We start from the raw sequence: 16112 nt of genomic DNA, 5'->3' as shown, positions 1-16112 counted from the left end.
CGGATGTTAGCTCAGGGCCAGTCTTCCTCAGCAGAAAGAGGAGGACTGGCAGCAGTTAGCTCAGGGCTAATCTTCCTCAAAAAAAAAAAAAAAAAAAAAAGCTAAAACGTTTTGGCACTTTAACAATTTAGCTTCATTTAGCTGTAATTTTTACCTAACTAATGCATGTCATTTCCTGACCACGTCAGATGGATGAGGGTGTTTCTACATAAATATACCAAAAGAAACAAGCCTTGTGCACTCCCCAAGGCCGTATGGGAGTCTCCACTTTAATCACTACACTGAAGCTGCCTTGAAAAGTCCATGCAAGTCCGAGAGGTTGAATGTTAAAAGAAACAGTGCCCACATTGCCAGGTGAGGGTGCTCGCAGTTGGGGGAGGCACACACCTTGTGGGTCCGCGTCCAGAAGCTGTAGGTTGACATACTGACAGAGGAGAGCACTGGGACTGTCGATCAGAGAGGGGGCCGATCCTGCAGTCACACACAGTGTTTTTCCACTAAGACTCAGTAAATCGGTTTGGTTTTGTATTTCTAAAAATAACAACAACAATCATTCTTTCAGGGGTAGAGAGATCAGAGCTGAAGTCATTCACTTTTTCCTATTTAATTAATTTATCATCTATCCTTAAAGTAAGGCTTTCCATTTATTTCTGTTTATCAAAGGACACTATCTTTTCTATAAAATCAGGCTTTAACGATGTGCAAATAGTAGGAAAGTAGTGTTGCAAAATAAATAGCATAATATTCATAACTTAAAATATAAGGAAAATTGTTTACTCCCCTTTTACCATTTTCTCTGTATATTACAGCTCCTCTTAATATATCCTCCTATATTAGAATCCCAAAATTCACCATGAAAAGAAGCTTTATAATAAAAAATGATAATTATAGTCAGAAGATAAAACAAGTTATTTGATTCAACAACATGTGGAAAATAGCAAGACACACAGAACACATGTAGCATAATTTATATAAAATTAAACAGTATTAGGGATGCAAACACAGGTGAACGACTGGTAGTGGCTGTGACCGGGGACAGGAGAAGTAGCATGTCTGACACCGGGCTGGGGCGGATCCTCAAGGAAAAAGGGACCTGCCCCACCTAGTGGATGGATGCCCATGCCCAGCCCGGGGCCGGGGGTTTTCTCTCAAGCCGCACCTGTCACTTCATGGAAACTCCTGTAGGACCAGTTGATAGAAATTATTTCAAGCCTGCTGTGTGGACGGTTCTGCATGACATGCTGCCCCATGGAGAGTGGACGACTGCAGTCCTACAGCCTGCTTTGATTCTGGGTGGCCCTGAAGAACAGTGGTGGACGGGAATCCTCCCAGTGGGTACCACTTCATTTAGAGCAGCTGGTTGTTCATTTTGATCAGGAGAGATTGCCAGAGGAATGGATCTATACTAATTCACGGGCAGTGAACAGGAATGGTCAGGGATTGGAAAAAACAGAAGTGGTTTGCAAGGAAGTCAGGGCAAGAGGTATGTGGACAGATCACTCCAAATGGGCAGACTGTGTGAATGAGGATCCTAGAAACTAGGTGGATAATACGACCCATTCTGTGGAAGTCAGCTGGTCTTTCCCAGTCACTCCTGTCCTTGCCCAATGGACTGATGAATGAAGAGGCCATCCTGGCTGGGAATGGTGTTACAGATGGGCTCAGCAACATGACCTCCGCTCCCGAGGCTGATTTTGCTACAGTGTTTCTCACCCGCCAACAGCAGAGGCCATCACTAGCTCCCAGCATCATATTATTGCCAGGGGAGTTGAGGAGGGCTCCTGACGGCAGGCTGGCTACTGGGCCACTTCCACCATGGAAGAGGCAGTGCCTATTTCTACTGAAACAGACACTTCTTTTGGAAATGGATTAGCTTTGCTGCCTGCAATGCTTCCGTCAAACTCCATGGACTGTCTTATTATTCACAATATGCATCTCACACAGCATTGCTTCTGACCAAGAAACTGATTTTTCAGCAAAGTGTGGTAAGGCACGCACGTTCAGGAAATTCACTGGCCATACCACGTTCCCCATCATCACGAAACAGCTGGTCTTGAAAAACAGTAGAATGGCCTTTTGAAGACTCAGTTTCAGGACCACCTGGGTAGCAACACCTTGAAGGGCTGGGGTAATGTCCTTCACGATGCCCTTCATGCTCTAAATCAGGGACAGGGAGACTATGGCCCCTGGCTGGCTGCCTGTCCGTTTACGTAAACACAGTTTTAATAAAACACAGCCTTGCCCCTCTTTCACATATGATCATGGCTGCTTGTGCATTATAATGGCAGAGTTCTAGCTCCTAGTCTAAAATATTTACTTTCTGCCTTTTGAGAAGAAGTTTGCTGACCCCTGCTCAAAATCAGAGACTCACATATGGCATGTGAAGATGAAAGCTTTGACCCATTGTCAGTTACAGAACTGAGACTGTAATGTTATGAATTCTTTCTTATTTATATAAGAATATATTTGTGTACATATTAACCAATTCTTATTTTTTCCACTCTCCTACTTTCCTATCATATAACATAAAGTATATTAACAGAATTTAACTTTATATGTCAAATCAAAGGGGAAAGGTGCCTCAAGCTAGAAGAGAAACCAACATCGCCACAGATAAGGTGACTTTCTAAGCGGTATTGGGTGAGATGGTTAGCATATTTTCAGTTGTACAAGGGATAGTTGAACATGTGACTTTTAATTTATGATGGTCTTATCTGGAAGTGAGATATGGTTTACAGAGCCATGTGCAGATGCCAGAATCCTAAGGGGTGGACTGTGGTGGTTTCACCCTGTGTCAACTCAGCTAAGCTAAAACTGCTTCCCAGAACTCTCCGCCTGGCCTGGTCTGGGTTGGGGCTGACCACAGAGAAAGGTGCACAGGGTTTGGAAGGGAGGAGTTTAGTTACAGCCACTTTGTTTGAAAGGTCAACGTTGGGCCCAGGCACCATTCAGCTTTCATGGGCTGCTGCTTGCTGGGTCAGAGTGGACAGCCACACTCTTCCTGTGCTCTTCCAACTTCTGGGCCAAGCAGACGAGCACTTCTCTGGCAAAGCTTCTTCTGCAGGTCCCCTGACAGTTGGTGTTCAACGTGGCCAGACAGATGTGGGTTCCGGTCTGCCCTTGCTCTTCCCTGCTTCTCATCCTACAGTATTTTCAGGTAGACTCAAGCTGTCCACTGGCTTACCAGCTTCCCTGGGTGGATCCTGGGCAGAGATTTTTTCTTAGATCCTCCAACCAACCAGTCTTCCAGACCTTTACTTTCCCAATTTCTCCCACATTACTTTTGATTCCCTTAAATGACACAATGGTAAATGGTCTTCCACAGTGGTTCTATCAATTGACAATCCAGCCGTGAAGGACAGTTCCTATTACACAGCTTCCCAGACAACACTGGACCCCATAATTTTTCTAGTTTTTGCCAATCTGGTGGCATGTAATAGTACCTCATTGTGGTTTTTATCCGAGGTTTAGCAGTTTTCCCTTTACTTCTTGGTCATGATATTTACTCTTTTAAGCTATTTAAAAGTTTCTGAAAATGAGCATTCAGATTCATGGAGTGAGTGTACTAGTTTCCTACAGCTGCCCTAAGAATCATAAACTGGGAGGCTTAAAGCAACAGACACTTGTCCCACAGCTCTGGAGTTGAGAAGTCCGGAATCAATGTGATAGCAGGGCTGTGCTAACCCGGACCTGTCGGGATCCTGCCCTCCTCCTCCTGGCTTCTGGAGGCTCCTGCAACCCCTGGCACTCCTCAGCTTGCAGCTGTGTAATCCCAGTCTCTGCCTTTGTCATCACATGGAGTTCTCCCCGTGTCTGTGTCTTCACATGGCTCTCTTCTTCTAAGGATACCACGCACACTGGAGTAGGGCCCACCCTACTCCGGTACGACCTCATCTTAACTAATTACAACTGCAACGACCCTATTTCCAAACAAGATCACATTCAGTGTTACTGGGTAAGGACTTCATTCAACATCTTTTTTTTTTGCCGGGGTGGGGGTCACAATTCAACACATGACAGTGGGAGAGAATATACTTATAATTCTTCAAAATTTTATTTAGGCTTGTCTTACTGAGAATCTGGATTTAGCAAGATGCAGGCAGTATGTTTAATGAAGTTAAAACTCACCAGGGAAGTCTCTGAAGCCCAGAGTCCATCACATGGCTAACAGGCAAGAGGTTGAGTTAAAACTGTCATCTCTAGCAAGTCCAGTGTTCCTTAGCCCTATCACACAGTAAGGAGCAGCAGAAACACTGTGGCAGGCACTGCTGAGAGCCCGCCCTGACTGACAGAGTCAGGAAGAGGGCAAAGGCTACATGCATAACTGGTATGAAGCAATCATCTCCATGGATCCACCTCATGTCAAAGCACATGGATACCTTTCAACTTTCCACGTACCTGTTTCACCATGGAAGACAGCCAGCCTTGTAGTTTTTACACCAAAAATGCTAGTAACAACACTCTTCAGCTTTAGAAGGTCCAACCTATTATCACCTTTTGGATTTTCCAGAAGCAATACTCCACCTAAAAAGCCACAAATATAAGTAAAACTGAAGAAAACACATTAAATTTGAATGAAAAGTCAAAGGAGACAAGGGGGCTCAAGCTCTAATTTCCCTTTAAGTATATACTATATATACTCTTAACATGTGCTTTGGCAATCTTTGGTAGACATGTTCCAGGGATGGAACTCCATCAGGCAATCTGCTCATCTTTTTCTAGATTCAAACTTGTCTCTATGATCTGCATTTTTCGTTTTGTGCCATTTATAAATCCCTAGGGCTCAGAGTGGTAAAAAATACTATCTGATGTAAAAATAACATCCTCAAGTGGCCCCTGATGTTGATTTATCCTATACTCTAGATTCAACTCCAGATATTTACTTCGCTGACTTGTTTAAACATTTTATTTTGAGATAACCATAGAGGCATGTGAGGTTAGAAGAACAGTAGAGATATCATGGGCTCTTTACCTAGTTTGTCCCAATTAACAACTTTGAAACTATAGCACAATATTATGACCAGGATACTGACATTGACACAGTCAAGATACAGAACAACTCCATCACCACAAGAATCCCTCATCTTGCTCTTTAAAATCTACACCTATTTCCCGCCTCCCTCTACTCCCTAATTAACCTCTGGCAAACAATCTATTCTCCATTTCTATAATTTTGTCATTTCAAGAATGCTATATAAAGGGAATCACATGAGACATAACCTTTGGGATTGACTTTTTTCACTCAGCATAAATCTTTCAAGATTCATCCAGGATGCTGCATTAATCAATAGCTTGTTCCTTTTTATTGCTGAGTCGTTTTCTATGGTTTGGATGGACGAGAGGTCGTTCAGCCACCACCTATGAAGAACGCTTGGGTTGTTTCCAGCTTTTGGCTATTACGTAGAGTACAGCTACTATAAACACTTGAGTAGAGGTTTTTTGGTGAACATAAACTTTCATTTCTCTGGAATCAAAATACCCAGAAGTGTAATTGCTGGATGATTGTGGAAAGTGAACATTTAGTTTTTTAAGAAACTGCTACATGTTTTTCAGAGTGGCTGTACCATCTTAAAACTCCTACCGGCAATACATGAGAGACCCAGTTTCTCTACAACCTCACCAGCATTTGGTATTGTCACTATTTTTTTTTTTTTACTATTCCAATAGGTGTGTAGTGATATCTCCTTATGATTTTAATTTGTATTTCTATAACGACTAATGATGTTGCACATTTTCATGTGCTTATCTGTCATCTGTATATTTTCTCTTGTAAACATCTGCTCCTCTCTTTTCCCATTTTCTAATTGAACTTTTTAACTGCTGAGTTCTGAGAATTCTTTATATATTCTAGATACCTCTTTGTTAGATATGTGGTCTGCAAAGATCTTCTCCCAGTCTGTGGCTTGTTTTTTCATCCTTTTCACAGGATCTTTTGCACAGCAGAGTTTTAAATTTTGATGAGATTCAATTTATCAGTTTTTCCTTTTATGGCTTGGGCTTTTGGTATCAGGTCTTAAAAACTCTTTGCTTACTCCTGAACTCTAAAGATTTTATGTTTTTTTCCTAAATGTTTTATAGTTTTACATTTGAGTCTGTGATCCATTTTCAGTTAATTTTTATAAAAGGTATAAGACTTAGGTCTGGGATTTTTTTCTACGTATGGATATCTAATTGCTCTAGCACCATATAATGAAAAGACTCCTCAACTGAATTGCTTTTGTTCTTTTCAACAAAAGCATTTGGCCACACTGTGTGGTCTATTTCGGGTTCTCTGTCTGGAACGCTAATCTATGTGTCTGTTCTGTACTCATGCCACAGTCTTCAGATGAGTCTTGAAATTGGGTAAACTGATTTCTCCCACTATATTCTTATGTTCCTAAATTACTTTAGCTACTTTATTTCCTTTCTCTTTCCAGATAAATTTTAGAGTAATTTTGTCTATATCTACAAAACAATATCGCTGAGATTTGATAGGAATCAAGTTTAACCTGTATATTAATTTGGGGAGAAGTGACATGTTTACTATATTGAATCTTCCAATCCATGAACATGATGTCTATTTATTTAGTTCTTTGATTTTTTTATCAGTATTTTATAGTTTTGGCATAAAATGTTATACATGTGTTTTTAGATTTACAGTGTCCTTTTTTTGAGCAATTGTAAATGGTACTGTATTTTAAATTTCATTCTCCATGTGTCCACTGCTAGTATACAAAAATTAAATTGATTTTTGTATGTTTATCTTATAGCCTGTGTATTTGATGAAAGTTTTTTCTTTTGCTTTTTATAAGCAATGTGATTTTATTCAACTATTTTGAAGATAAAACCCCTCAATTAATGCTTGAACCCAAAAGGTATAGAAAACTGGCCAAAAATACTTTAAAGTAATAAATTTAAAGGTCATTTGTAGGTTTTTCCTCGTAACATGAGTGGTGTCAGCCAGACAGGAAATAACAAACCATATCAAATCACGTTAAAGCAGATGATCAATCTGTGGCTCCATTGGTAACTACTCCTAGGAGAGTAACCTTGTTGGAGTTGGGAGCTCTTCTTCCCAATTATTTGGTCAGCTGGCCCAGAAAGGGACAGTACTGGAGTCAGCAGAGGAGGGAGCTAGGCCCCATCTGTCTTGTCACTGCTCATTCTGGTGACCCCGACTGAAGCTGACACAGAACCCTGGCCTTGCTGACATCACTGATGTACATCCACTGCCCCTCGGACTGACTGGTTCCACAGGGTCCTCTCACAGCCTCTCCCCGAGACAAGCCAGGATGTCAGCAGTGATGGGCCAGCCCACATGCCACACACCACTGAACTTGTGCAGCAGTTCAGGGGACCACGTTTCACCTGAGGCATCATCACAGGTCCAAATGAACACACGACCATCCTGGGAACAGCTGGTGACAATGCTGGTGGGCCAACCAATGGAGAGGTCTCAGGACACACTGCAGATTCCTTGGGATTTTCTACGTAGACAATCATGTCATCTTCAAATAGGGGTAGTTTCATTTCTTCTCTTCTGATCTGTAAGCCTTTTCTTTTCTTTTCTTGCCTTATTCTACTGGCAAGAATTTCCAGTACAATGCTGAATAAAAGTAGTGAAGATAGGCATCCTTGCCTTGGTCCTTATTTTAGGCAGAAAACATTCAATCTCTTCCCATTAAGTATAATGTTAGCTGTAGGTTTTTTGTAGATGCTTATTATCAAGTTTACAAAGTTCTTCTCCCTGTTTTTCTGAGTTTTTTTTATCAGGAATGGTTGTTGAATTTTGTCAAATGCTTTTTCTGTAACAAATGGTATAATCGGGTAATCTTTTAGCCTGTTAATATGGTAGACTACACTGATTGGTTTTGGGATACTGAACCAGCCTTACATTCTTAGAATAAACCCTACTTATCATAATATATAATTCTTTGTATATATAGCTATATTTCATTTCATGATATTTTGGTAAGAATTTTACATTGATATTCATGAGGGATACTGGTCTATAGTTTTCTTGTGTGTTGTCTGCATCTGGTTTTGGTGTCTAATATCTTACTAAAGTGAGTTGTGAGTGTTCCTTCTATTTTCTGGAAGAATCGGTGTAGAATTGGCATTCATTTTTTTAAAGTCTAGTTGAATTCTCTAGCAAAACCATTTGGATATGGAGATTTCTTGAGAGTTAAAATTACGAATTCAATCTCCTTATTAGCAATAGGGGTACTGAAATGATCTATTTCATACTGGGTGAGTTGAAGTAGTTTGTGCTTTTTTTAAAATTCTATTGAAATCATAATAGTTTATAATATTGTGAAATTTCAGTTGTACATTATTGTCAGTCACCATTATATGTGCCCCTTCACCCCTTGTGCCTACCCCTCAACCCTCTTCCCCTCTGGTAACCACTCAACTGTTCTCTTTGTCCATGTGTTAGTTTATCTTCCACATATGAGTGAAATCATATGGTGTTTTTCTTTCTCTGTCTGGCTCATTTCACTTAATATAATACCCTCAAGGTGTAACCATATTGTTGCAAGTGGGATGATTTTGTCTCTTTTTATGGCTGAGTAGTATTCCATTGTACATATACACCACATCATCTTTATCCAATCATCAGATGATGGGCACTTGGGTAGCTTCCATTTCTTGGCTATTGTGAATAATGCTGCAATGAACATACAGGTCCATAAGTCTCTTTGAATTGTTGATTGCAAGTTCTTTAGATAAATACCCAGTAGTGGGATAGCTGAGTCATATGGTATTTCTATTTTTAATTTTTTGAGGAATCTCCATAGTGTTTTCCATAGTGGCTGCACCAGTGTGCATTCCCACCAGCAGTGTACAAGGGTTCCCTTTTCTCTACATCCTCTCCAGCGTTTGTTATTTTTTGTCTTGGTGATTATAGCCATTTTAATGGGTTATCTTAGTGTAGTTTTGATTTGCATTTCCTTGATTATTGGTGATGTTGAACATCTTTTCATGTGCTTACTGGCCATGTGTATATCTTCTTTGGAGAAAAGTTTGTTCATATCCTCTGCCCATTTTTTCATTGGGTTTTTTGTTTTTATGTTGTTCAGTTGTGTGAGCTCTTTATATATTCTGGAGATTAACCCCTTGTTGGATATATGATTTGTGAATATTTTCTCCCAGTTGGTGGGCTGTCTTTTTGTTTTGTTCCTGGTTTCCTTTGCCTTGCAGAAGCTCTCTAGTCTGATTAAGTCCCACTTGTTTATTTTTTCTTTTGTTTCCCTTGTCTGAGGGGACATGGTATTCGAAAAGATCCTTCTAAAACGAATGTCAAAGAGTGCACTACCTATATTTTCTTGTAGGAGTTTTATGGTTTCCGGTCTTACCTTCAAGTCTCTGATCCATTTTGAGTTAACTTATTGTGTATGGTGTAAGATAATGGTATACTTTCATTCTTTCGCACGTGGCTGTCCAGTTTTCCCAACACCATGTATCGAAGAGACTTTCCTTTCTCAATTGTATGTTCTTAGCACCTTTGTTGAAGATTAGCTGTCCATAGATGTGTGGGTTTATTTCTGGGCTTAGTTTGTGCTTTTTGAGAAACTGGTTCATTTCATGCAAGTTGTCAAATTCACGTGTGGAGAGTTGTTCATGGTATCTGCTTATCTTTTTGATTTCTGCAGTCTGTATTGATATCTTGTTTCATTCGAGATATTGGTAATTAGTATCTTCTTTTGTTCTATATCAGTCTCACTAGAGGTTTATTGATTTTATTTTTTTTGAAGAACTACATTTTTGTTTCACTGATCTTCTCTATTGTTTTTCTGTTTTCAATTGTGTTGATTTCTGCTCATTTTTATTTTCCTTCTGTTTACTTAGGGTTCATTTTATTTTTGTTCTGCTTTTTTTAGTTTCTTGAGGTTGGACCTTACATTATTGATTTGAAACCTTTCTTCTTTTCTAATTTTAGTCTTTGGAGATATCAATTAGCTGCTTCCCAGATATTCTGATATGTTGTATTTTCCTTTTCACTCAGTTTTACGTATGTTTTCCTTGACATTTTTTCCCTGATCATGGATTATTTGGAAGTACACTGTTTACTTTTGAAGTGTGTAAAGATTTTGCTTTTATCTGTAACTGATTTATAGTTTGATTCCATTGTGGTCAGAGAACATACTCTATATGATTCCAACTCTTAAATTGAGTTTTGTTTTATGGCCCAGGCTGTAATCTATCTTGGTAAATGTTCTCTGGGAGTTTGAATAGAATGTGTATTCTGCCGCTATTCGGTAGGGTGTTTCATAAATGTTGATTAGATTCTGATTTCTGTGTAGCTGTTGTATTAATTGTTCAAAGAGGTATAGGCAATTCTCAAACTATAATTATGGATTTTCTAATTCTCCTTTAAGGTCTATCAGTTTTTGTTTCATGTATTCTGCAGCTCTGTTGTTAGGTACATACACATTTAGGATCATTATGCTTTCCTTGTGGATTGACATATATTATTCAATGTCATAGGTAATTTTCTTTGCTAGGAAGTCTACTTTATGGAAATGAACATAGGCATTCCTGCTTTCTTTATGTTTGCACAATATATCTTTTTCTATTCTTTTACTTTCAAGCTACCTATATTGTTATATTTAAAGACTTATATAGCTATAACATATAGCTGGATAATGTGTTTTCATCACTCTGTCAATCTCTATTAATTGATGTATTTAGACCATCTATATTTAGTGTAATTATTGATGTTAAGCTTAAGCCTTCCATTTTATTTTCTGATTTCTATTCTGTTTTCTTTTCCCAAGCGTCCTGTGGGTTACCTGAATACACCTTAGGATTCCATTTTTCTCTGTCTAGTGTTTTTGTACGTATTGCTTAGTACAGACTTTGTAGTGGTTGCACTAGGTTGTACATTATATATACATAACTACTAGTCTACTGGTGTCGGTGTTTACCAGTTTGACAGAAATGTAAGAACCTTACTTCCTTTTACATCCCTTGGCTATTCCCATTTATATATTTTATGTCTTAAATATTTCTTACATATGCATTGAGATGTTACAGTTTTTGCTGTAACCACAAACATAAGTTAGAAAATTCAAGAAGGAAAGTCTGTTCAATTCACCTGTATTTTGACTCTTTCCATTGTTATTTCTTCCATACTGATGTCCCTAGATTCCCTCTTTTATCGTTTTCTTTCTGTTTTAAGAATTTCCTCTAGCTATTCTTTTGGGTTAAGTCTTGCTAGCGACAAGTTCTCTCAGTTTTCCTTCATTTGAGACTGTCTTGATAGTCTCTTCATCTGAAGATATTTCTGCTTGATACAGAATTCTGGGTAGACAGCACTTACATTTTAGTGTTTGAGAAATGTTGTCCTTTTACCTTCCGGCCTCCAAGGTTCCTGATGAGAAATCCAGTATCATTCGAATTGCTCTTCTCCTTTAAGTTAGGTGTTGCACATCTCTCTCTCATTGCTTTCAAGATGTTTTCTTGGCCTTAAGTTCAGAAGTTTGCCTATGCTACATCTCGATGCAGATTCTTTTGGGGTTATCCTGTAAGGGATTTCCTTAGCTTCTTGAATATGTAGATTTTGTGTTTCGTCAAATTTAGTAAGTTTTCAGCTATTATTTCTTTGAATACTTTTTCTGTCCTGTCTTTTTCTTCTCTTTCTCTCAGAATTCAATCACAAGAATATTAAACTTTTGTTATTATCCCACAGATCTTTGAGGCTCTGTTCATTTTTTTCAGATTTTTTAAAAAAACTGTTGTTCAGAATGGGTACTTTTGATTGTTCTACCTTCCAGTTCACAGATTCTTTCCTGTCTCTTCTATTCTGTTGTTGAGCCCATCCACTGAGTTTTTGTATTTTAGTTATTGTATTTCTCAGTTCTAAAATTTTTACTTGATTCTTTATATCTTCTGTTTCTTTGTTGAGGCTACTTTTCATTTGTTTCTACTATGTTTATAATTGGTCTGTGAAGCATTTTTATTCTGGCTGCATTACATTTTTCAGATAATTTTCACATTTCTGTCATCTTGGTGTTTATAGGTATTGATTGCCTTTTTTCATTCAGTTTAAGATCTTCCCTGTTCTTGGTATGATGAGTAATCTTTAATTAAAACCTAGACATGTTAGGTATTAGGAGACTCTGGTTCTTATTTAAACCTTCTATTTTAGCTGGCTTTGTCTGACATCACACCGGCAGGGGAGAGGGGACACTGCTTTGTTACTGCCTGCTGGGAGGGTGGGAAGGGAAGTCTGGGTTCCCTGTTCAGTCTCCACTGACACTAAGGTCAGGATTCCTTGCTACTGCTGGGAGGGGGCGAGGAGGGAGTTTCCACTCTCCTCCAGGCCTCCACTGCTGCCTCCATGGCGGTGAAGAGTGGGAGTGCCTGCTTACTGCTCCCCATGTGGCCTTCACTGATGCCTCGGCAGGCAGCAGGGATATGCGGCCTCATTCCCACCGGGCGGTGGTACGAGGGAGGGATGCCCTGCTGCTGCCTGTGGGGACGGACATCCAGGCTCTCCACATGCTCTACCCTGACACTGCTAGGCAGAGGGGTTCATAACTGCCTGGGTGGGAGGAAAGTCCTGGCTCACTACTTAGTCTTCTCTGATAGTAGCGTGGCGGTGGGGGCTTGAGGCTCCTCAGCCTGGCAAAGGTCTAAGCTCTCCACTTGGCCTCTGCTGGCGTGAGGGCCACAGTTTCTTCTCTTGCATTTGGCTGGAGTAGAGCAGTTATTATCTCCAAGTTTTCTGTCTTGCTAGGCTGCCCCTCTTCTGGTCCTTCATCTAGAGAGAGAAGGATTTTGTTGGGGCAATTTTGTGCATGCTTGTTGGCATTTCCAGGTTTCTGGCTTCTTCAGCTCCAAGGCTGCGGTACATGAGGCAAAAAGAAAACCCTGAGAACTCTCCACTATTTTGTTGCTTGGTTCCAAGGTCCCTAGCTGGTCTGTCTTCCCTCCACCTTTAAGAGTTTTTTTTTTTGTTTTAAAGATTGGCACCTGAGCTAACAACTGCTGCCTTTTTTTTTGCACGTGTGTGTGTGGGTCCTTCTAGTTGTGGCATGTGGGATGCCGCCTCAGCATAGCCTGACAAGCAGTGCCATGTCTGCACCCAGGATCCGAAGCAGAGAAACCCTGGGCTGCTGAAGCAGAGTGTGTGAACTCAACCACTCGGCCATGGGGCCGGCCCCAAGAGTCTTCTTGTAGTGGTCTTTACATACCATCTCCAGAGTGTTCAGCTGTACTTTGTGGGAGGAACAGGGAAAACTACATCTAGTCCATCTTCCTAGAAGTGCAAGTCCAATCATTTACTTTCAAGAATTCATTTTGATGACAATTAGATAGAAAAAGTTATCCAGTTTTACCAATTCTCTTATAAAAGCTTTAAAGACATTCACAGGTTTAACTAAAACACAAAATACAAACCATGGAATTCATTTACGCTCTTACCTTGCTCACTGCCATTTGTACAAATATTAAGATTGACATATGCGCAAGCAGGGCCAGGCACAGATGATCCTCTAGTGAGTGTAATTTCCAGGTCAGACCCCTTCAACTGAGAAGAGGGGAATACATGAGTGAGCCACTGTAGCACCTGACCACAGTGTCACCAAACAACACAGAAACTATTTCTTCTCAGTAAGAATCAGAGCTCTATACAATTCTGATAGCACATTCAGTATCATTACCAAAAAAGTCCAGAACTACAATTTTTCCCCTCATTTTTTTCTTTTTACCTTGTTCTTTTAAAAATGTAAATTTTTGATTATATAAACAATATATGGTCATTTTTTAAAAAGCCAAACAGTTTAAAAATATGCAAAATAGAGAGCCAGCTCTGATGGCCTAGGGATTAAAGTTTGGCATGCTCCACTTCAGTGGCCAAGGTTTGGTTCCCAGGCACGGAACTAGACCACCTGTCTGTCAGTAGCCATGCTGTAGCAGCAGCTCACGTAGAAGAACCAGGACCTACAACTAGAATAAACAACTACGTACTGGGGCTTTGGGGAGGAAAAGTAAAAAATTTAAAAAAAATAAGCAAAATAGAAAATGAAACCATCTTGTAACTTGCCCCAGTCACTTTCAGCCCCTGCTCCTCTATCCTATTTGTCCCATATAAAGTAGGAACAAGGAACAAATGACTGAATGAATGACTGACTGACACAGAAAAGGATTGATTCCCCTGTTACAAATGATCCACTTCTGAATTATGGGCCAAGGTCTTCCATGTGTGGGTATCAGATTTTCATAGTTACATCTAAAATGGGCCAATAGGAGGCGAAATTGTACCTTTATGTACAACTTACTCTCATAAAAGTTAACTGCTTTTCAAGTCAATTGCTGTTTACTTTAACAGTAATTCCCAGAATCCACAATGCTGACTTCCTAGTTTTAGAGAAAACAGGCCCATATGCCATCTGATCGCCTGATAATTCTTACGTACTTCCTGGCTCCCTCTCCCCAGAGAACTGCTGTGAGGACAGCTCTACTTTCCCTCCCTCTCTCTCCTTCTGGACACCCTTTTGCTGACCCTCTCACTCCAGAGCAACACTTCAGGACCGAGGACTACACCAATTGCTACTAGGGGCCAGAATATCAAGATGTGAGTACATAAACTTAACATAAAATCTAATCCTAAATCTCCTAATAGTTCAACAGAACTCACCTGTGTTTTTTCTTGAATAAGGATCTTATCTGCTGTAGGAACTGGATATGGTTTCAAGGGAGCCTTTATGGTGGCAAATATGAACTCTGTGTGGCTTTCGATAACATTGTTCAGATACTCTCCTTCAGACTTTGCTTTATAATAAACTGTTATTTCATCAGTTGGAACTAGATTGCACTGAAAGCACATACAGAAAATTTAAAGAGGGAAGCACATCTGTTAATCAAAACATAAGGTGCTGTTGAAAAGGACTGACGGTCCCATGCGGGGTCATCAGGGAAGGGCACAGTCTCCTTTCCCATCCTCCCCATGAAATAAAGGAGTCACCGAGCAAGAACCTCCTCACAAAGCTCTGACCTGAAACAGAGCTCGCAAGCGCCCCATTATCTGCTGGAGTGGCCTCCTCAGATCCCAGCCCACAGGTCTCAGACACCAGGCCTGATGACGAGGACTGCTGGAGGCCTCCTCAGGTAGGAGCTCCCTGGCTCTCTTGCCTGCTGAGGGCAGGCAAAGGGCTCTCTGTGCCTGGTCCGGCTCCCAGCTCTTGAATGAGAAAGAACCACCCCGCGCTGTTCAGATCCAAGACTCTCTCTCCTGAGCCAGGAGCCCTTCCACACTGACTGCACCTCTTCCCTTCCTCAGACAGCCACTGTCAGCTCTGGTGACCTCTGCACCAGTTAGGAGAACTATCTATCCAGAAGATGATTTTGTGGAAGCCCTAGGGAACTGAAAAAGGAGGACAAGGGGCACAGGTTGGCTGACAGCTCCTGATCAGAGAAACCAAAGAGCCACGTCCAGCTTGGGGGTGAACAAGCAGGGAGGGGAAGAGGCCTACCTTTCCTGCAGAGTACAATCTGAATGGACTGAAGATCAGTGACTAATTATCATTAATTGATTACTGTGGTTCAAATCACCTGCCTCTCCTGTCCTCCCCAAAAAACAAAATAAAAAGCCAAACAAAAAAACGAAACGCCCCAACAGCAGCTTGTTCTTAACCTGACAAACTGACCTTTTTGCGAAGTTTCTGGATGCGATTGATGACTTCCCGAGCCATTCCTTCATCCACCATTGACTGGTCAGGGGTGACGTCCAAGAGAACCAAAGCCTATAGGAACGAACAGTGCACGACATGACAGTCAAATAAGAAAAACAGTTCTTTCAAACTCAGCAAAATGCTATTTAAAACTAAATTCTGAGAAGTCTATTATGATGCACTATTTATTCATGCAACTGAGCGAAGGAAACAAAGTCAAATCCAGTTTCTTTATAGTTTGGGTCCTTCTTTGTAACCAGTGAGTCCTTTATCTCTGGAGAGAGGCGTAGCTGTCCCTTTTCCTTCTGTAGGGTGCTACTCACAGGAGACACCCTAAGATTGGCTTTTGTGAGTCTCTCATGTAATTTCACTTTTTGTCTATCTAATAAATAATATCAATGCTTCTAATAAATAAGATCAACAATCATGAAACCCTTACAGCAGCACAACTTTTCA

The 16112-nt window shown here is 40.4% G+C and overlaps 1 protein-coding gene across 1 annotated transcript in view; it reads right to left on the bottom strand.

Moving 5' to 3' along the window:
* LOC124233905 (isoleucine--tRNA ligase, cytoplasmic-like) overlaps positions 1-16112 on the bottom strand; it is a 77606-nt gene that overhangs the window by 8337 nt on the left and 53157 nt on the right. Inside the window, exons 28-32 of the mRNA XM_046651193.1 lie at positions 15633-15728; positions 14624-14800; positions 13408-13513; positions 4399-4524; positions 388-531 (exon numbers count right to left, since the gene is read on the bottom strand). Coding sequence (XP_046507149.1) covers positions 388-531; positions 4399-4524; positions 13408-13513; positions 14624-14800; positions 15633-15728 — 649 coding nt within the window. The remainder of the gene's footprint in view (positions 1-387; positions 532-4398; positions 4525-13407; positions 13514-14623; positions 14801-15632; positions 15729-16112) is intronic.

This window comes from Equus quagga, unplaced genomic scaffold, assembly GCF_021613505.1.
Source record: "Equus quagga isolate Etosha38 unplaced genomic scaffold, UCLA_HA_Equagga_1.0 270_RagTag, whole genome shotgun sequence".
NCBI lineage: Eukaryota > Metazoa > Chordata > Mammalia > Perissodactyla > Equidae > Equus > Equus quagga.
The sequence above is the reverse complement of the archived record's forward strand: the minus strand, read 5'-3'. Positions and strand labels throughout refer to the sequence as shown.